The sequence below is a fragment of the Mobula hypostoma genome, chromosome 14 (assembly GCF_963921235.1).
Source record: "Mobula hypostoma chromosome 14, sMobHyp1.1, whole genome shotgun sequence".
Lineage (NCBI taxonomy): Eukaryota > Metazoa > Chordata > Chondrichthyes > Myliobatiformes > Myliobatidae > Mobula > Mobula hypostoma.
The window spans coordinates 47346770-47368695 of NC_086110.1; the positions used below are offsets into that span (position 1 = coordinate 47346770).

The 21926-nt window shown below is 43.9% G+C and overlaps 1 protein-coding gene across 5 annotated transcripts in view; it reads right to left on the reverse strand.

Annotated features, from left to right (window-relative positions):
* The window catches only part of chst6 (carbohydrate sulfotransferase 6), a 95982-nt gene that overhangs the window by 23917 nt on the left and 50139 nt on the right, over positions 1-21926 (reverse strand). For 3 of the 5 annotated variants that reach the window (XM_063067084.1, XM_063067082.1, XM_063067081.1), the window contains exons 2-3: positions 11762-12965; positions 7393-7767 (exon numbers count right to left, since the gene is read on the reverse strand). In XM_063067084.1, the coding sequence (XP_062923154.1) occupies positions 7701-7767; positions 11762-12939 (1245 nt within the window). In that variant the 5' untranslated portion in view covers positions 12940-12965 and the 3' untranslated portion in view covers positions 7393-7700. Of the gene's footprint in view, positions 1-1213; positions 1327-7392; positions 7768-11761; positions 12966-13516; positions 13629-21926 lie in introns of those variants that run through there. The other 2 variants (XM_063067083.1, XM_063067085.1) reach the window with 2 other exon arrangements.

Sequence of the window (21926 nt, forward strand, 5' to 3'; positions counted from 1 at the left end):
CTCCTTTTCACCATTGCCAGTTGCCCTACTGTGTACTGATGCTTGCACTGATCTGTCAAGTGCTGAGGTAGAAGCTGGGGGCTGACATTAAGGTACCAATCCTATGGTACCTTACCTGTCACTGAGAATGATTTAGATATCTCTGCTAGGGCCCTGGCAATTTCTGCACTTCCCTCTCACAGGGTCCAAGGGAGCACTTTGTCAGGCCCTGAGGATTTATCCACCCTGATTTGCTGCAGGGATAGCAAACACTTCCCCCTCTGTTATCTGTATAGGGTCCATGACCTCACTGCTACATTGCCTCACTTCTAAGACTCTGTGTGCATCTCCTGAGTAAATACAGATGCAAAAAGTTTATTTAAGATCTTCCCCCATCTGTTCTGGCTCCACACATGAATTACCATTCTGGTCTTCCAAAGGACCACATGGCTTCATGCGTGGTAGATCATGTCTAACCAACCTAATAGAAAGTTTCAGGGAAGTTACCAGGAAAGCAATACTCAGCAATTGTTTTGGAGCCAATGTTTCCATTTTCCTCCTTTTCACCATTGCCAGTTGCCCTGCTGCGTACTGCGTACTCACTGATCTGTCAGCTGAGGTGGAAGCTGGGGGCTGATGCTTGGGGCTTGGCAGCTTGCTGTTGGCGCTCTAACTCCTGTGGAGCACATACAGCCAGCTCCGTCTCTTGTTGCCAATGCATAACGAGAGTAACATTCCGGACATTCGGAATGGAGGCGTCAATGCACAGAGTCGGAAAATGCTGCGGAGTGGCAGACTCAAACAGCTCCAACAAGAGCACTAGCCTCCCCGTCATCGAAGGCATCTTCAAAAGCCAATCCCTCAAGATGGTGACATCAATCATGAAGAACACCCACCACTTGGTTCAAGCTCTATTCTCATTACTACAATCAGGGAGGAGGTACAGGAGACTGAAGATGCACACTCAACATTTTAGGAACAAATGCTTCCTCTCCACCATCAAGTTTCTGAATGATCCATGAAACCACGAGCATTACCTTATAATTTTGCTTTCTTTTTACACTATTAATTTATTTTTATTGTAATTTATAGTAATTTTAATGCATTGCACTGTGCTGCTGCTGCAAAGCAGCACATTTCACAACATGGCTGCACCGTCTGGTATGGGGATACACTGCACAGAATCAAAATAAGCTGCAGAGAGTTGTAAGTCAGCTCCATCACTGGCACTAACCTCCATGGAATCCAGGACTTCCTCAAAGAGCAGTGCCATCCATCACAAAGGACCCCCATCACCCAGGTCATGCCTTGTTCTCATCGCTACCATCAGCAAGGAGGTACAGAAGCCTGAAGGCACACAATCGACAATTCAGGAACAGCTTCTCCTCTGCCATCCAATTTCTGAATGGACATCGAACCCATGAACTACCTTTTTAATTCTATTTTTGTACTACTTTTAAAAATGTAGCTATTTAATATATGTATACTTACTGTAATCCACATGTTTCTCTATTACTATGTATTGCTCCGTACTGCCGCCGCAATTACAACAATTTCACGACATACGCCAGTGATATTAAATGGTGATATGCCTGTAATTCAGATTCAGATTCTGGACGTTTGTCAGTGATAATAAACCTGATTCCGATTCTGATGACTATCGCTGTGGATGTGACCTACCACCTCACCACCTACTCCTGCTGCAGTTGCCAGTTCACCTTTCACCTTTCACCTTTCTACTTGCAGTTTCTGAAGACATTGTGCAGTAGGTTAAAAGGTCAGCCCAACATGGTGGGCCAAAGGTCCTGTACTGGGCTGTACTGTTCTATGTTTTGATAGTAAATTGATAAATTGGTTTATTGTTGCCACACGAACCGAGGTACAGTGAAAAACTTGGTTTTGCATACCATTCATTCAGATTATTTCATTACAACTGTGCTTTTCGGTTGTACAAGGGAAAGCAATAACAGAATGCAGAATAAAGTCTCACAGTTGTAGAAAAAGTGCAATGCAAGCAGACAATAAGGTACAAATCATAATGAGATAGATTGTAAGATCAAGAGACCACTTTATTGTACTAGGGGAATGTTCAATAGTTTTATGCTGGTGGAATCAAAGCTGTCCTTGAGCTTGGTGGTATGAGCCCTCAAGTTTTTGGATCTTTGGCTCAATGAGAGGGGTGAAAGGAGAGAATGTGCGTTGTGGGAGGGATCTTTGACGATGGTAGCTGCATTACCGAGGCAATGAGAAGTGTAAACAGAGTCCACAGACAGGAACATATCAGAATGGGAATGGGACGTGGAATTAAACTGTGTGGCCACTGGGAGATGTGGCCACACATATTAATTCCACGTCCCTTTCCCATTCCAATATGTCTATCCACAGCCTCCACTACTGTCAAGATGAAGCCACACTCAGGTTGGAGAAACAACACCTTATATTCCATCTGGGTAGCCTCCAACCTGATGGCATGAATATTGACTTCTCTATCTTCCGTTAATGCCCCTCCTCCCCTTTGCACCCCATCCCTTATTTATTTATTTTATATTTTTTTCCCTCTCTCTTTTTTCTCCCTCTGTCCCTCTCACTACTTGCCTGCTCTCCACCCTCCGGGCTCCCCTCCCCCTTTCTCTTTCTCCCCTGGCTTCCCATCCCATGATCCTTTCCCTTCTCCAGCTCGTAGATCCACCCCTCTCCTCCTGTCTTCTCCTAACATTTCAGATCTCCCCCTCCCCCTCCCACTTTCAAATCTCTTACTATCTCTTCTTTCAGTTAGTCCTGACGAAGGGTCCCGGCCCGAAACGTCGACTGTACCTCTTCCTAGAGATGCTGCCTGGCCTGCTGCGTTCACCAGCATTTTTCGTGTGTGTTGCTTCAATTTCCAGCATCTGCAGATTTCCTCGTGTCCACAGAGAGGAAGCTGGTTTCTGTGATGTGCTGAGCCATGCTAACAACTCTCTGCTGTTCCTTGCGGTCTCATGTAGAGCATTGTCTTAGAAAGGAGTGGAGAAAAATGCTTCTAGTCTAAAGAATAGTGAGGGTTGAAAATTCAATACTTGAAAGGGTAATGTGCAAAAACTTTCAAACTTGACTCCTGACTACCTAATGAGCCATAACCTGGAAAACCACTGGCAGAGAACCGATAAACCACATTATTCTAAATAGTTCTGCTTGGCTGCTTTGACTACAAGACTGAATGATTTCTCTAGAGCTGTATACTCCCATAGTTCTTTGAATTCTTTCTCAGAGATTCAGACCAGATTCAGATTCAGATACTGGAGTTCTTTGAGGACATAATGAGTTCAGTGGATAGAGCGAAACAGGTGGATGTCGTATACTTGGATTTCCAGAAGGCGTTCAATAAGGTGCCGCACAAGAGACTTATAAATAAGATACGGATGCATGGAGTCAGAGGAAGTGTATTGGCATGGATAGTGGATTGGTTAACCAATAGAAGGCAGAGAGTTGCTATAAATGGGTGTTTCTCTAGTAGGCAGTCTGTGGTGAGTGGGGTGCCGCAGGGATCGGTGCTGGGCTCGCAGCTGTTTACCATTTACATTGATGATTTGGAAGAGGGGACTGAGTGTAGTGTAGCAGAATTTGCTGATGACACTAAACTGAGTGGAAAAGCAAATTGTGCAGAGGATGTGGAGAGTCTGCAAAGGGATATAGATAGGTTAAGTGAGTGGGCCAATGTCTGGCAGATGGAATACAACATTGGTAAATGCAAGATCATCCACTTTGGAAGGAATAATAGAAGAGCAGATTATTATTTAAATGGTGAAATATTGCAGCATGCTGTTGTGCAGAGGGGCTTGGGAGTGCTTGTTCATGAATACCAAAAAGTTGGCTTGCAGGTATAACAGGCTATTAAGAAGGCAAACGGAATGTTGGCCTTCATTGCTAGAGGGATTGAATTCAAGACCACTGCAGAGGAGTTTCACCAGGTTGATTCCAGGGATGAAGGGGTTAACCTATGGGGAGAGATTGAGTTGCCTGGGCCTATACTCTCTGGAATTCAGAAGGATGAGAGGGGATCTTATAGAAACATACAAAATTTTGAAAGGGATAGATAAGATAGAAGTAGGACAGTTGTTTTCATTGGTAGGTGAGACTAGAACTAGGGAAGAAGATTTAGGACAGAGATGAGGAGAAACTGTTTTTCCCAGAGAGTGGTGAATCTGTGGAATTCTCTGCCCAGGGAAGCAGTTGAGGCTTCTTCACTAAATATATTTAAGAAACAGTTAGATAGGTTTTTACATAGTAAGGGAATTAAGGGTTATGGGGAAAAGGCAGGTAGATGGAGCTGAGTTTACAGACAGATCAGCCATGATTTTATTGAATGGCGGGGCAGGCTCGATGGGCCAGATGGCCTACTCCTGCTCCTATCTCTTATGTTCTTATTTTTCATGTGTATATTGAAATGCACCAACTGTATTAACAACCAATGCTCTCAGAGATATGCCCGAGACACCCCTTAAGTGTCGTCACATATTCCTTTGCCAACATAGGATGCCTTCCATACTTGGCAGAACAAAACCAAACACAAGAAGCAGCAAAGCAACAACAGCAAAAGTAGATCCCATTGCTCCCTTCCAATCACACACCCATGTATATCCACACTCATCCAACACAGGGCAGGCTGCCTTCTTTTGCTTCCAGCCTCCGGTGGATTCTGGATTTGCAGACATCAAGCCTCCAGCATCCCCAGTGGACCTGCAAAGGTTTGCAGACTTTGGCCATTGGGCCTCAACATCTGGACTTCCGATCGACCCTTGGTCCTCGATCTGGATTTTCCAGTATCAACCCAGGACTTGCCGATGATGACAGATGAGGACCCTGAACTTCAAGCCTCGAACTCCACAATTGTCATTGATGGGACCAGAGACTTCTTGGCTAACCCCCAGATACAGCATCATCCAATATCAAAATAGGCAACTTCCCTACTACACCCATGTGGTCAATTATACTAACCCATATCTCTTAGGAATGTGGACGTAAACCCGTGCAGTAACAGGGAAAGCGTACAAACTGCTTACAGTCAGTAGTGCAATTGAACACGTGTCACTGGTGCTGTAATAGCATTATGCAAGCTGCTATGCCAGCGTGCTGCCCCCATAGACCAGTTAGCTTAATGTCTGTATTATTTATTGCGATGTAGAGCTGAGTAACCCCTTCCAGCCCTTTGAGCCGCGCTGCCACCAGCCCTCCAATGGTAGCACAGGACAACTTACAATGATCACTTAACCTACCAACAGGTACATCTTTGGACTGTGGGAGGAAACTGAAGCACCCGGAGGAAACCCACATGGGGAGATCGTTCAAACTCCTACAGGCAGCTGCGGGAATTGAACCTGGGTTGCCTGTACTGTAAAGCGTTGTGCCAACCACTACGCGACCGTGCCGTGTGAGGAAAACACCTGCATAGAAATGGATCCGTCAGGCAGACACAGCAAGGACTCAGGAAGCACAAACAGGAGAAAATCTGCAGATGCTGGAAATCCGAGCAACACACACAAAATGCTGGAGGAACTCAGCAGGCCGGGCAGCATCTACGGAAAAGAGTACAGTAGATGCTTCAGGCTGAAACCCTTCAGCAGAACAGTCTGAAGGGTCTCAGCTCATAACGTTGACTGTACTCTTTTCCATAAATGCTGTCTGGCCTAATGGATTCAGGGAGGGCAAGTTCTATTCAGCAAACTTACTGGAGTTCTTTATGTTTATAACAACTGCAGTGGATGTTGTATCTTTGAATTTCCAGAAGTCATTCAATAAGGTGCCGCATGAAAGACTGATCCATAAAATAAGGATGCATGGAGTTAAGGAAAAGGCAAAGAGTTGGGATAAATGCGTGCTTCTTGTGTTGGTAATTAGTGGTGAGTGAGGTGCCATGGGGGTTGGTGCTGGGCCTGTAACTGTTCATGACATACAGTACATTAGCAATCCGGAAGAGGGGACCGAGCGTAGCGTATCTAAGTTTGCTGATGACATTAAATTGAGTGGATAAGCAAATTGTGCGAAGGAAGCAGACAGTCTGCAGAGAGATATAGATGGGGTTAGTGAGTGGACAACAATTTGGCATATGGAGCAAAACACTAGTCAATGTGAGGTCATTCACTTTGAGAGGAAAGATAGAAGATCGGATTATTATTTAAATGGTGAAAGATTGCACCATGGTTTAAGCAGAGGGACTTGGGAGTGCTGGTGAAACAGGAAATGTAACATTGGCCTTTATCGCTAAAGGATTCAATTCAAAAGCAGCGAGGTTATGCTTCAACTGCACAGGATATTGGTGAGGCTGCACCTGGAGTACTGAAGGCAGTTCTGTTCTTACTCTAGAAGATGTACTGGCTTTGGAGGTGGTGCTTGGGACTTCTACTCGGTTGATTCTGGAGAAGGGGATGCTGAGATACCTGGGACCTACACTCACTGGAATTCAGAAGAATGAGAGGGAACCTTGTAGAAATACATAAAATTATGAAAGAGGTGGATAACATAGGGGCAGGAAAGTCATTTTCACTGATAGCCTCATGAATTGGAGAAGTAGATTTAGGACAGGGATGAGGAGGAACTGTTTTTCCCAAAGAATGAGGGATCTGTGGAATTCTCTGTCCAAGGAAACCATAGAGCTACCTCATTAAATATATTTAAGACAGCATTAGATTTTTTTTTGCAGAGTAAGACAATTATTGTGTTCTTTATCTTTCATGTTTTCCTGTGATGCGTTAGATCTAGAGTAACAATTTCCTCATTTTTATTTACACTTGCACTCAGGAAATGGTATTAAACAATCTTGAATCACACAGGAAAAAGGAAGATTGATGGAGCGGTGTCCCTAGTCACGATGGAGCACGCACAATGGGCCAGATAGCCTACCCTTGCTCCTTTTCTTATGTTCTTGTGTTTTCACCACAGGAAACTTGAGCTGCATGCAGTGGGGAAAACGCCAAACATTATGTGTCGTATTAATCTAATTTTGTTCAGAATACAAATTGATCAACTTGGTTGTAGACCTGTAGAGTCATAGAGCCTAAAGCACAGAAATGGCCCCAGCCAAAGGATTAATATGCCCAGTGCCATCGACCTGCACCCAAACCGTAGCCCTCCATCTCTCTCTCCCTCTCTCTGTCTTGTTTTACGGTGGTTAGCACCCGTAGCCCTCCATATCCCTCCCACCTATGTAGCATGTACCTATCCAAATTTCTCTTAAATGTTGAAATTGAATTCAAATCCACCACTTCTGCTGGCAGCTCATCCCATTCTCTCACCACCCTCTGAGTGAAGAGGTTCCTCTTCATGTACCCCTTAAACATTTCTCCTTTCACCCTTAACCCGTGACCTCTTGTAACGTGGAAGAACAGATTTGAGGAGCCAGTAAGTGAAACAGAAGACATAGATTTAAAAATGGGTATTTTAGGTATTTATTTAAAATGAACAGTGAAACACTAAATCGGGTGTCTATCTAAGCAAGTATTCATCTAAGCCAGCGGTCCCCAACCACCGGGCCGCGGACCGGTACCGGGCCACCAGGAAACGATAGGAGTCAGCAGCACCTTTCCTCATTCCCTGTCACGCATTGTTGAGCTTGAACGCACGCGAGGTCATTACCCGCGCATCATCCACGTCAGCGCGGGTAAAAGATCAACTCCTCGAGCTTGCAAATGACAGCAGGCTGAAAAGTATGTTTGACATAACATCTCTGCTGGCATTCTGGATCAAAGTCAAGGCTGAATATCCTGAGATAGCCACGAAAGCACTGAAAACGTTGCTTCCATTTCCAACATATCTCTGCAATGAATGCAACAAAAACTAAATTGCGGAATAGACTGGACATAAGGAACCCCCTTTGAGTATCGCTGTCTCCCATCACCCCTCGATAGGACCGTCTTGTTGCAGGGAAACAAGCCCAGGGCTCCCACTGATTCAGCGATATTGGTGTGTTGCAATGATTTTATATGTTCATACGGGGAAAATATGTGCTGTGTGTTTAATATCCAAATGTTACTTAAAATGTTATGATGCTATTGACTTATATAACCATATAACAATTACATTATGGAAACAGGCCATCTCAGCCCTTCTAGTCCGTGCCGAACGCTACTCTCACCTCGTCCCACCAACCTGCACTCAGCCCATAACCCTCCATTCCTCTCCTGTCCATATACCTATCCAATTTTTCTTTAAATGATAATATCGAACCTGCCTCAATGTCTTATCCAACTTCAACAAAACATCTCATCTCCTGTATTGAATACTATGATTTATGAATGCCAATGCGCCAAACGCTTTCTTTACAACCGTATCTACTTGTGACTCCGCTTGCAAAGGATTATGGACCTGTATTGCCAGATCTCTCTGTCTACCACATTCTTCAGTGCCTTTCTGCTCACCACACAAGTTCTACAGTGAGTTTCCCCTCCCAAAGTGCAATACCTCACATTTGTCTGCATTAAATTCCATCTGCCATTTTTCAGTCCATTTTTCCAGCTGGTCCAGATTCCGCTGCAAGCCTCTTCGCTGTCCACTACACTCCAAGTCTTGGTGTCATCCACAAATCTGCTGATCCAATTTACTACATGACCATCCAGACTCTTGATATAGGCAATGAACAACAATGGACCCAGCACTGAACCCTACAGTGCTCCAGTAGTCAAAGGCCTCCAATTAGAGAGGCAACCATCTACTACCACTCTCTGACTTCTCCCACAAAGGCAATATCCAATCCAATTCACTACCTCATCTTGAGTGCGTCAGCCAACTTCTGAATTTTATATAAGTGAACTCTGGGTTTCTGTTCTTTGCATCCTCTTCTCTGTGGCTATGTTCACTGTGTATTTCTAGCTTATCTCACACCAGTGTTTATATATATACCCTGTATTCCTCTATTTCTCCACAATCAAAACTTCAAAACTCTCTTAATATCTGAAGCTATAAATTTTCACAGCTAGCTACTTCTTTTCATTTTGACTTTTCTTGAGATCCTCTCCTAACCATAGTTGCATCATTTTCTGTAAATCTTTCACCACCAAGTGGGATCTAACTCTGAGAAGCTTTTAGGATATAAATTGCTGCTGTTATTATTTTCAGGTATCCCAGTGTCCTTTCAGAAGTTTAACTGGTTTTGTGAGTGCTGTCTGCAGAAGATCTAGAGGATTGTTACAGGCAGTGATCGTAGAATTCACCCTGCAGTCGAGAGGGAGAAGCTAAAAGCAGATGTAATGGTATTATAGTGGTGTAAAGAGAACTGCAGAGGATTAGGAAACTTTTAAAACCAACAGAAGGCAACTAGAAAAGTGATAAGGAGGCAGAAGATGAAATATGTAATAGGATGGCTGATAATATAGAATAGAATAGCAAATGTTTTTCATATACATGAAGAGAAAAAGAGAGACAACAGTGGATATTGGACCGCTGGAAAATGATGCCTGAGAGATAGTAATGGCAGACAAATAAATGCTGGACGAACTCAATCAGTATTTTGCATCACTTTTCACTATGGAAGACGCCAGAAGTATATCAGAGTTGGGGTCAGTAGTACAAAGGTGAAGGGGCTTGGGAAGCTGAACGGTTTTAAGGCAGATAAGTCACCTGGACCAGATGGACTACATCCCAGGGTTCTGAATGAGGGTCATGAGGTTCTGAGGGAATTAATAATGATCTTTCAAGAATTTCTACCTTCTGGATTGATTCCAGAGGACTGAAAATTTGCAAATTTCTTTAAGAAGGGAGGGAAGCAAAAACAGGAGTTAAAGGACAGTTAGCCCGACCTCAGTGGTTGGGAAGATGTTGGGGTCCATTACCAAGGAGGAGGTTTCAGGATACTTTGGAGCACATGATAAAGTAGGCCGAAGTTTCCGGGGGAAATCTTGCCCAACCAATCTGTTGGAATTGTTTGAGGAAATAAAAGGCAGGAGAAACAATGGAGAGCCAATGTATGTTAAACAGAAGAAATTCTGCAGATGCTGGAAATCCAAAGCAACACACACAAAATGCTGGAGGAACTCAGCAGGACAGGCAGCATGAATAGAAATGAACAAACAGTCAATGTTTTGGGCTGAGATTCTTTTTCAGGACTGGAAAGGAAGGGGGAAGATGTCAGAATAATAAGGTGGGATGGAGGGGAAGGAGGATGGCTAGAAGGTGATAGGTGAAGCCAGGCGGGTGGAAAGGTAAAGGGCTGGAGATGAAGGAATCTGACGAGAGAGAAGAGTAGAGCACAGAAGAAAAGGAAGGAGAAAGTATACCACGGAAAGATGATAAACAGGTGAGAAGAGGTAAGGAGCCTGAGTGGGATTAGAAGAGGAGGGGAGGGGGAGGGAAATCAACATTCATGCCGTCATGTTGGAGGCTACCTAGATGGAATACAAGGGGTTGCTCCCTCACTCTGAGGGTGGCCTCATCATGGCATAAGAGGAGGCCGTGGACTGGCATGTCAGAATGGGAATGTGAATTGGAATTAAAATGGTTACACTTTAGGTAGAGGGAGTGCGGAGGTGCTCAACGAGTGGATGTTGCTTACTTGGATACTCAGAAGGCCTAGGATCAGCGGGCACAGCCTCAGAATACAAGAACGTCCCTTTAGAACAGAAATGAAGAGCAATTTCTTTAACCAGAGTTTTGCCAAAGGGTGGTGAAATTGCCACAGACGGTCATGGAGGCTAAGTCACTGGGTATATTTAAAGTGGAAGTTGATAGGTTCTTGGTTAGTAAGGGTGTCAAAGGTTACAGGCAGAGGGAAGAACGGGGATGAAAGGGAAGATAATCAGCCATGACAGAATGGTGTAGATTCAAGGGCCAAATGGCTGTAATTATGCTTCTATGTCTATGGTCCTACGGTGTAAGAGCATTTGTTGCGGTGAAAAAGTATGAAGGCAAAACTGCATTATGAGATTTCCTTTTTAACATGAAGTAATTCACAATATTGTGAAAAGGAAAAAGGAGCTTTACTTTGTATTGGCCAAGCTGTGCTGATGACATAGTGTGTTCTACTGGCACTGGGCACCCAAAGTGGAAATGTCTCTTCATGTCTGGATCATGGTGCCTCACTCCCATTAAGAAGCAAAACAAAATATCGAATTATATATTCTTTCTCTCTTTGAACCTGTAGAATGAGAGGTTTCTAAGAACTTGGCAAATATCTTATTTTCAAGGTAAAATCCAGTATAACTGTAAACTTTAAATTCTATTCTGCAATTAAAAGAATAAGCTTTTCTGGCTGCCATGTATAACGGAAAGCTGTTAATGCACTTCTCAAAGCTTTATGCCTGTTTTAAGGTTAGAACACCCTCGCATATGTGCCAGTAATTTTCAATAATGAGGTCCCGTCAAAAATTCAATTACATAAAATCAGAAGTACTCAGACAGTGTAAAATAAATGAGACTTCTTATTTGCTTCACATCAAAGTTAAAATCAGACTTTGAAAAAGACAAATTATCTTAATTAATCTAAAGAAATAATAATATTAAATAGACTTTAATGGATATATAATCCTTCCAAAGGTGAATTATCCTACTAAAAAATAATTTGCAAAGCATATCATGAATTATTACCTTCCACTTGTTTACCTTACCTAAACCCTTCTTTAAGTCATCTCAAAAATTAAACATAGAAATACTTCCTGCCCCATTTTCAAAGCCAGTTACAATTTTTCAATGTATTTGTCCAAAAATATTCATGTAAGGAATTCTGTATTCCATACAAATTTCGAAAAGTTAAAATCAGAAATAACAGATAAATACAATTTGATAAAAATATATTGGATGCCTTAAAGTTCTTGACTACCTGGCATCCTCGTCAGAACTCAACCAGCTGAACTGATATTTTCTCCGTGGAAGCAGAAGGTCCCGGGATAAGAGTTTCTGTTCATACTCTGAATGAACCTGTATATATCCAAGCATGTTCATAGCTTTCCCACAGATTTTCTGTACTTTTGAAATTTTTTCATATGGCATTGCAGTCCTCCATGCCTCTGATATGCTTCTGGCATTTCTAGATGTTATTTTGAAAGCAGATCCAGTTCCTTCCCCATGTGTGATATTATATACCCAAGACTCAAGTTTTGGAGTCAGATTTAAACCAGTGAATTTATACATTGCTGATATCTCCTTAAGTGGATCTCTTACTACATCTTCATACCGTACCATCATATAGTGTTGTTTTAGGAATTCAGGAGCATTTTCATTTGCAAGCTTGTATATCAGTAAATGACTTTTACAAATTTCTTTCATGACATCATAGTTTGAAGCCTCTTCTTTTTCCTTTTCTATCTGTTTACCTAAAATAACACCATTGTCTCGTACCAGAGCATGAAGTGACATTTCACGAGATTTAAGGACAGCTCTTGGGTCTCTAACAAGATGGATGATTTTGAGGTTCAGCTGGGGGTCCGTGAAGAGAGGAAAGAGTGACTTTAATTCGAAGAATCTCACTTCTTTGATCACAACATGACTGTAGGTTTTGCAGGCTTCTTCCATTTTGAAAAAATTGGTCCTGTTGCAGTGTTTCTTACAGATTAAATCATTGCTGAGGTCAGTTCTTGCATAGCGGTTACACATAGGTGGTGAGCAGAGGGCTCGGCTGACTTCCCACTGGAATAAGTGAGATACAAGTCTGTCTTCAGACATGTATGAATCAAATGCTGACATGTCACACAAAAATGTGGATCGTACCAGATCCCTAACAGCCATTTTCAAGACCTTTGCACTCTCGTGATTCATTTGTACCCACACGTGCCAGGCAGGCTCCATTAAATAAAAGACATCAGGATGTTGACTAAACATTTGTCCTACAAAGGAGGAGCCCGATCTCCAGGAAGAAAGAATGAGGATGTGAACTTTGTTTTTCTGTTCATTGGATGGATATATAGCCACGTTTTGTTTGGAATACAAGAAGAAAAAGGTCAGAACCTGAATGGCCATAAGTGCGATAATGCTGGTAGAAAAGCAAGTCAACCTCATCATGGCAATGGTTGCAATTCAGTATCAATCTGTAAGATAAAACAGACATGTTACAATTTATCTCAAAGCCATTCAGTTATAATCAAAGATTTGCTAAAACTGAAAGGGAATTGCAAGACAGCAGAGGAAAGAGCCATATTCAGACTCCATTTTCCTTGGCTTAGACATCTGAAGTTATATAAAGTTCTTTTGCCCCTTATTATTTTGGGATGAGCACTTATAATTTCCTTACTGCAACTGAAAACCAAGGCCGCCCAAGGGAGTATCATTAGTAAAATTATCTTCACAGGCAAGTTATTTCCTGTAGTGAAAGACATCACATATAAGGTGTCTTGCTGATAAGCCCGTGGCCCAGATCCTTCCTGGGCCAGGTTCTAAAGGAAGCATGCACATTTTGTTTTCCTTCCACAGCTAGCAGCTAACCAGATTGACAACTTGGCTCAGTCCAAAGCCAGAAGCAGCAAATGTAACCAGCCAAGGAACAGGTAAGCTTTCTAATAAAAACAAAAATTGCTGATGTAAATCTGCAACAAAAGAAAATAGTTTTACAGTATACATTACGTGGAAGAAGTAAAAGTACCTCTGCTGTCAGGGTGTTTCCAGGAATCAGAAGACTGAATTATAAACGATAGAGTACGCACCACCTTACAAACGACCCACTTGCCAGCCCAGCCAGGCATTTCCTGTCCCGTCTGTGGTGTTCCATCACACTCCTAATTTGTTCCATACGGATAGTGGAAAGACATTGGGATAACATGTAATGAATCACTTGTCAAAAGATAGTCTCTGACCTGTTCTCATAAGCAGGGTATAGATGTGGTAGATCTAATTCAGTTTCTGGTCAGTTGCTTCTCAGGATGTTGATTGTGTGGTACATTGGAATTGTAACACTTATGAATACAAAGGCATAGGTAACTAAACCCTGCCTTAGAAAATAACAGCCATTATCTGGCTCTTATGAGGTTCCACTATTAATTGTAAGTTATAAGTACATGCTTGAGTACTGTCTAGGTTTTACTGCACAGAGATATGGAATGCTTCCCTTGCTAATGGAATTGAAGATTATGCTACCATCAGTGAACATACCCATTGTTAACCTGACAATCCCTTTTCGCTTCAGTTTTACCAGGACTCCATAATGTCAAACCTTAGTGCCACACCTCAAATAACGATGAGTCAGAGTACAGGAAGGAAATGGACATTTTAGTGATCATTGTTGCCTCTAAGCTGCATGGGTGTGTGGCAACCCAGTAACCCAAACGCTCCTGCGCACATAGCCTTTGTTGCCACACAGCTGGAAAATGTTTACAAAATGTGAAAGATTTCTTTGTTGTACTGTATTTCAATTAATAGATTAAAAAAATATGTAATATTTTTGTTTTCATTCTAAATATTCATGGTATGCATATGACAAAAAAAGAGCAGTACAGTTTTCAGGCCATGTAAAAATTTCCTGCTCGGAGCAATGGGTGGTCCGTGCAGCTATAAAAAAAATGGGAAGGACTGTTGTTAGAAACATAGAAAATAGGTGCAGGAGTAGGCCATTCGGCCCTTCGAGCCTGCACTGCCATTCAGCATGATCATGGCTGATCATCCAACTCAGAACCCTGTACCTGCCTTCTCTCAATACTCCCTGATCCCTTTAGCCACAAGGGCCATTTCTAACTCCCTCTTAGATATAGCCAATGAACTGGCCTCAACTGTTTCCTGTGCCAGAGAATTCCACAGATTCACCACTCTCTGTGTGAAGAAGTTTTTCCTCATCTCGGTCCTAAAAGGCTTCCCCTTTATCCTTAAACTGTGACCCCTCGTTCTGGAGTTCCCCAACATCGGGAACAATCTTCCTGCATCTAGCCTGTCCAATCCCTTTAGGATTTTATACGTTTCAATAAGATCCCCCCTCAATCTTCTAAATTCCAGCGAGTATAAGCCTAGTTGATCCAGTCTTTCATCATATGAAAGTCCTGCCATCCCAGGAATCAATCTGGTGAACCTTTAGTGACATGGTGTTATAACAATAACCTTTCCCTCGTCTCAGCAAAACAAAAGAGCTGGTCAATGACTTCAGAAAGGGGCGGTGGTGCACATGTTCCTGTCTACATCCACGCTGTTGGGGTAGAGCAGGTTGAAAACCTCGAGTTCCTGTTTGGTGTGAACATGGTCAATCACCTGTTCTGGTCCAGTCACAGCCAAGAAAGCTCATTAATGCCTTTACTCTTCAGCAGCCTAAAGAAATTCAGCATGCCCCCATCAACCCTGACTATTTTTTTATTGATGCACTATAAAAAGTATTCTGACTGGATACATAATGGCTCGGTATGGCTCTGCATATGACCACAGGAAACTGCAGAGAATTGAGCAGAGCTTTCACTGGTTGGGGTTCAATTCCCACTACTGCCTGTAAGGGGTTTGTACGTTCTCCCCGTGACCGCATGGGTTTCCTCTGGGTGCTCCGGTTTCCTTACACATTCCAAAATCGTATGGTTACAGTACGTTGGCGTCGTGATGCTATATTGGCATAGGAAGCACAGTGACACTTGCCCAACTGTCGCTGGTTTGATGTGACACAGATGACACATTTCACTGAATGTTTTGATGTCCGCGTGACAAATAAAGCTCATCTTTCATCTTTAAACTGTTCAAATGTAGTTACAAGACAAGGGACATCCAGCACTTGGCACCATTGAAAATCAGACAGGAAAATAGATAGATAGATAGGATAGATAGATAGATATATAAATATTTTTTTTTTCTGTCTGATTTTCAATGGTGCCAAGTGCTGGATGTCCTTGCCTTGTAACTACATATATAAATGTTTATGTAATTGGACTAACAGAAATAGCCAGGATGAGACTCAGATGAGTCCAGACTGGCAACTTTCTAATTAACACATGATTATGGAGACATTTATTTTATCAGAGTTATGGATACAGCTCAGCATATCGCAGGAACCAGCCTCCCCTCTACTGTATGCCTCACTAAAACATTCAGTATAATCTAAGACTCTATCCACCCCTCTCCCCCCCTGCCCCCCCCAGACGTGTTGTCTCCCCTCTCTTCCATCAGGCAGAAGATACAAAAGCCTGAAAGCTTATACCACTGGACTCAACATCAGCTTCTACCCCACTCTCATCAGACTTTTGAACCAATCTCTTGTATAACAAGATGGACGATGGACTTTTGGCCTCACAATCTCCTTTGTTACTACCTTTCACTTTATTGTTTATGTGCAATGTACTATTTTGGTAGCTTTTACTCTTTATTCTGCATTGTTGCTGCTTTACCTTAATCTAGCTCAATACACTGTGTGATGAACAGTATGCAAGACACTGTATCTTGGTACATGTGACAATCACAAACCAATACCAATAATGTCAGGATAGTCATTGTCATTTCGTTTCTGACATTCATCTCCACAGTCCATGAATACATTAAACTAATGGTCTTGCAAAGTCCAAACTGGGCATTGGCGAGAAGGCTTTTAAACCATAAGATATAGGAGAAAAGAATTTGGCCCATTGAGTCTGCTCCAACATTTCATCACGGCTTAACCATTTCCCTCTCAGCCCTGATCTCCTGCCTTCTCCCCGAATCCCTTCATGCCCTGACTAATCAAGAATCTATCAACCTCTGCCTTAAATACACCCATTGACTTGGCCTCCACAGCCACCTGTGGCAAGGAATTCTGCAGGTTCACCACTCCTTGGCTAAAGACCAATTATGTCAAGGTGATGAGCAAGTGTTCATTGTTAGTACTGTTGTCCACATCTTCCATCATTTTGTTAATGCTTAAGAGTGGACTGGAGTGAAACTGAGATTGGTTTCTGGAACAGGTTGGTCCTAGAGTTTAGGTCTTAAATTGGGAGAGGGCTGATTTTACCTGTACAGACCTTGTGAAAGAAGATTGTAAGCAGCTGAATGGGAAACAAACATATAGTAAGTGGAGGGAGGGAGCGTTGTTATTTTGAGACCTCAGATTCAGATTCAGCATGTCCCTGTAAGAGTTACAAACAAAGATGGCAAAATTAGGGCACCTTGATTTACAGAGGAAATAGAGGGCTTGATAAGCATATGCCAGATATAGGCATTGGGTTTCATTTGAGTCTTTTGAAGCTTACAGGAGATACAGGAGTGAAGAAAGAAACCAGGAGGGCAAGAATTGGACATGAATTGGCCTTGGAAAGTTGGATTAAAGAGAATCCTAACCTTTTACAAGTATATTAGAAGCAAGAGGGCAGCAAGGAAAAGAGCAGGACTACTTGGGGACGAAAAGGAAAATCTAAGTATAGAGCCAGAGTTTATGATTGGGATTCTAACTGAATACTTTTCACTGGAATTCATCATTCACACTGAGACACCTCTCACATCATCCACTATTTTGTAACTAACAATTCCCCCACTACCTTACCTTCATCACAGACATTCAGACTTGACGCAATTCCACCCCCTATCTTAGGGTGCTCTAGTTCTTTCCAGAACAAAGACACAACATAGGACATAGGAGCAGATTTAGGTTAATTGGTCCATCGAGTCTACTCCACCATTCAAGCATGGCTACTAATCCTTTTATCCCCTCCTCAACCCCAATCCTCGGGCTTCTCCCCATAACCTTTGGTACCGTTTCCAATCAAGAACCTCTCAAGCTCAGCCTCAAATATACCCAATGACCTGATCTCCACAGTTGCCTGTGGTAATAAATTCCACAAATTCAATATCCTCTGGCTAAAGAAATTTTTCCGCATCTCTGATTTAAATGGACGCCCCTCTATCCTGGGTTTTGCCCTCATGTCCTAGACTCCCCCACCATGGGAAACATCCTTTCCACATCTACTCTGTCTAGGCCTTTCAACATTCGAAAGGTTTCAATGAAATCCCCTCCCCAAACATCCTTCTAAATTCCAGCGAATACAGACCCACAGCTATCAAACATTCCTCGTATGATAACCCTTTCATTCCTGGAATCATCCTTGTGAACCTCCTCTGAACCCTCTCCAATGCCAGCACATCTTTTCTTAGATGGGAAGCCCAAAACTGTTCATAATTCTCAAGGTGAGGCCTCACCAGGGCCTTATAAAGTCTCAGCATCACAACCCTGCTCTTGTATTCCAGACCTCTTGAAATAAATGCTAACATTGCATTTACCTTCCTCACCACCAACTCAACCTGCAAGTTAACCTTTAGGGTGTTCTGCACAAGGACTCCCAAGTCTCTTTGTATCTCAGATTTTTGGATTTTCTCCCTGGTTAGAAAATAATCTGCACATTTATTTCTACTACCAAAGTGTATGACCATGCATCTTCTAACATTGTATTTCATTTACCACGCTCTTGTCCATTCTCCTAATCTGTCTAAATCCTTCTGCATCCTACCCGTTTCCTCAACACCACTTGCCCCTCCACCAATCTTCGTATCATCTGCAAACTTGGTAACAAAGCCACCTATTTCATCATCTAAATCATTGATATACAACATTTAAAAAGCAGTCCCCACGCTGACCCCTGCGGAACACCACTGGTCACTAGCAGCTCACTTGCTGCCTCCTACCAATCAACTAATGCTCTAACCATGCTAGTAACTTTCCTGTAATATCATGGGCTCTTAATTTGGTAAGCAGTCTCATGTGTGGCACCTTGTCAAAGGTTTTCTGAAAGTCCAAATATACAACATCCACTGCATCCCTTTATCTATCCAACTTGTGCTGGACGCAGAGGCTGGTAGGTGAGGACAAGAGGAACCCTATCTCTGGTATCGTGGCTGGAAGATGGGGTAAGAGCAGACGTGCGTGAAATGGAAGAAATATGGTTGAGGGCAGTGTTGATGGTAGCCTCTTTCTTTGATAAAGGAGGACATCTCCTTCGTTCTAGAATGAAAAGCCTCATCCTGAGAGCAGATGCGGCAGAGACAGAGGAATTGAGGGAAGGGTATGGCGTTTTTCCAAGTAGCAGGGTGAGACAAGGTCTCCCTCCTGCTGACCTCAATGTGTCATAGTGGGGGCACTGGAACAGACCCAAATGCAAGACACACACACTGAAGTACAAGGAACAGGACTAGACTAGAGTAGAGACGTGACAGGATACAGACAAGGAGCAGGGACAAGAACGCAGACTAGGGCCAGGACATGGACAAGACAAGGAACTATGAACTAGGAGCGTGGGCTTGGACTCTGAGCCAGAGACTGGACAAGGACCCAGGACCTGGGTCTTGCCTCGGGCTTGGACCCCAGAACTAGGCAAGGACATGACATGGCTACAGGACAGGATGTGGCTGGGGTCTTGGCTCTTGAAGCTTGAGGCCGGGGTCTTGAGGCTTGAACTTGGAGTCAGGCCGGGGTCTTGGGAGGCTGGGGTCGTGAGGCTGGAGTTCTTGGAGGCCAGACGAGGACATGACGGGGCAAGGGTACTTCGAGGCAACTCCTGGGCAGGACGCAGGACACTACCCAATGGAGGCAAGGGACAGGAAGGGACAGAACCATCCACAGTGTAACGGCAAACGGCTTAGCTTATCCAACAGAGGCAAGGGACAGGAAGGGAGCTTGGTCCAGGGTGGCTCCAAGACTCAAGGCGGCCGGTAAACTCAGCAGGCTACGGAACAGCCAAATCCATATCTCGATGACTGCACTAGCCTTCCACCGGTGGGTTGCTCCAAGGCAAGACTGATGAGGTGCAAGCGAGGGACAGAGGCGAGGCGAGGCAACAGAAGGAAGGGAAGGGATTCAGACAGGAACAATCCAGCAACCAAGCCCTGGTCTCTGGAGGTATTTATGAGTCTGCCCAAACTAGAATCATGTGCCTCAATTAGAGTGCTCAACAGAAACAGGGTAAACAGGAAAACCTGGAACCAGGCTCAATGTACCGGACCGTGAACTGGAATGCGGACTTCACGGACCGGACCATGACACAACGGCTCTCACAATCCAGAGCAGACTCAAAACCTGGACTCCTCCGCCGTCAATGCAGATTCCAACGACCTCGGACAGCACTGATTGTACAACCTCCAACTCCGACTGTGGCCTTGATCTCCAGACCGGATCTTCACGCACTGCAGCTGGAACCCCCATCTCCCCTTCCCCCACCACCATTCCACAATCTTGTCTCTCTCAAGTCCCACCGTCAGCTCCTGGTTCTTCAGAGACTCCATCCTCCTCTCACCCCACTATCCCTGAACGCTCTAAACCTCCCTTTTCCTCAGACAACACCAACCCCCTTTCCCCCTCCGATCCCAGCTCTCATCCATGCCGGGCTTTCACCATTCCCCCCGACCTTCCCCTCTCTAAGACAGAACTTTCTGTCCTCAGTAAGGGCCTCACTTTTGTCCCCCTGTGCCCACACCTCAGTGAGTTCCGTGCCCGCCCCAACGCTGTGCTCTTCTTCTGCCGTCTCTGTCTCTTAGCCTATTTCTTTTGCAAGGACTCCCCACCCCGCACCCACATCTCTGTCTCCCGTCTTCAATCCTCCTCCTCTTCCTGGACACCCCGCCTTCGTTTTCTGGCTGTTTTGAACCTTTTCATTGCCAACTGCCGACAGGGCATTAAAAGTTTAGACTTTAACACTTCTCTCTCCTACTTCATCCTCACTCCTTTCAAATGCTCGGCTCTCCACTCCCTCTGCACTAATCCTAACCCCACCATCAAACCCGTAGATAAGGGAGGTGCTGTATCGGGCGAACTGACCTCCACCTTGCTGAAGCCCAGTGCCAACTCTCAGACACCTCCTCGTACTTACCCCTCGAACAGGACCCCACTAAGGAACACCAGGCCATTGTCTCCAACACCATCACCAAACCTGTCAACTCTGGGGATCTCCCATCCACTGCCACCAAGTTCATTGTTCCCGCACCCCACACCTCCCGTTTCTACCTCCTACCCAAAATCCACAAACCCACTTGTCCAGGTAGATCCATTGTTTCTGCTTGTTCCTGCCCCACTGAACTTATATCTGCATACCTCAACTCAGTTTCATCCACCCTAGTTCAGTCCCTTCCTACCTGCATCTGTGACACCTCACACACTCTTGAGCTTTTCAAGGATTTTAGGTTCCCTAGTCCCCATCATCTTATTTTTACTATAGATGTCCAGTCCTTATACACCTCCATCCCCACCAGGACGGCTTCAAAGCTGTCCGTTTCTTTCTGGACACCAGACCCAACCAGTTCCCCTTCTATCCCCTGCTTCTATCTTCACTGGTGCGTGGCACAGGCAGCAATCCAGAAATTACTTCCCTGGAGGTCCTGCTTCTCAGCTTTCTACCTAGCTCTCTAAATTCTCTCTTCAGGACATCTTTGATTTTCCTTCCTATGTCATTGGTACTAATATGTACCAAGACATCAGGCTGCTCTCCCTCCCCCTCCAAAATCCTGTGGACGTGATTAAGGCCGTGCCTGACCCTGGCACCAGGGAGGCAACATACTGGGTGTCCCGTTTACGTCCACATAATCTCCTGTATGTTCCTCTGACGATTGAGTCCCCTAAGACTACCACTCCCCTCTTCTCCCTCTTCCCCTTCTGCACCACGGACCCAGGCTCAGTGCCGGTAACCTGGTCTCTGTGGCATTCCCTGGGAGGTCACCCCACACAACAGTATCCAAAATGGTATACTTAACAGTTGAAGTCAGAAGTTTACATACACCTTAGCCAAATACATTTAAACTCAGTTTTTCACAATTCCTGACAATTAATCCTAGAAAACATTCCCTGTCTTAGGTCAGTTAGGACCACTACTTTATTTTAAGAATGTGAGATGTCAGAATAATAGTAGAGAGAATGATTTATTTCCGTTTTCATTTCTTTCATCACTTTCCCAGTGGGTCAGAAGTTTACATACACTTTGTTCGTATTTGGTAGCATTGCCTTTAAATTGTTTAACTTGGGTCAAACATTTTGGGTAGCCTTCCACAAGCATCTCACAGTAAGTTGCTGGAATTTTGTACCGTTCCTCCAGACAGAACTGGTGTAACTGAGTCAGGTTTGTAGGCCTCCTTGCTCGCACACGCTT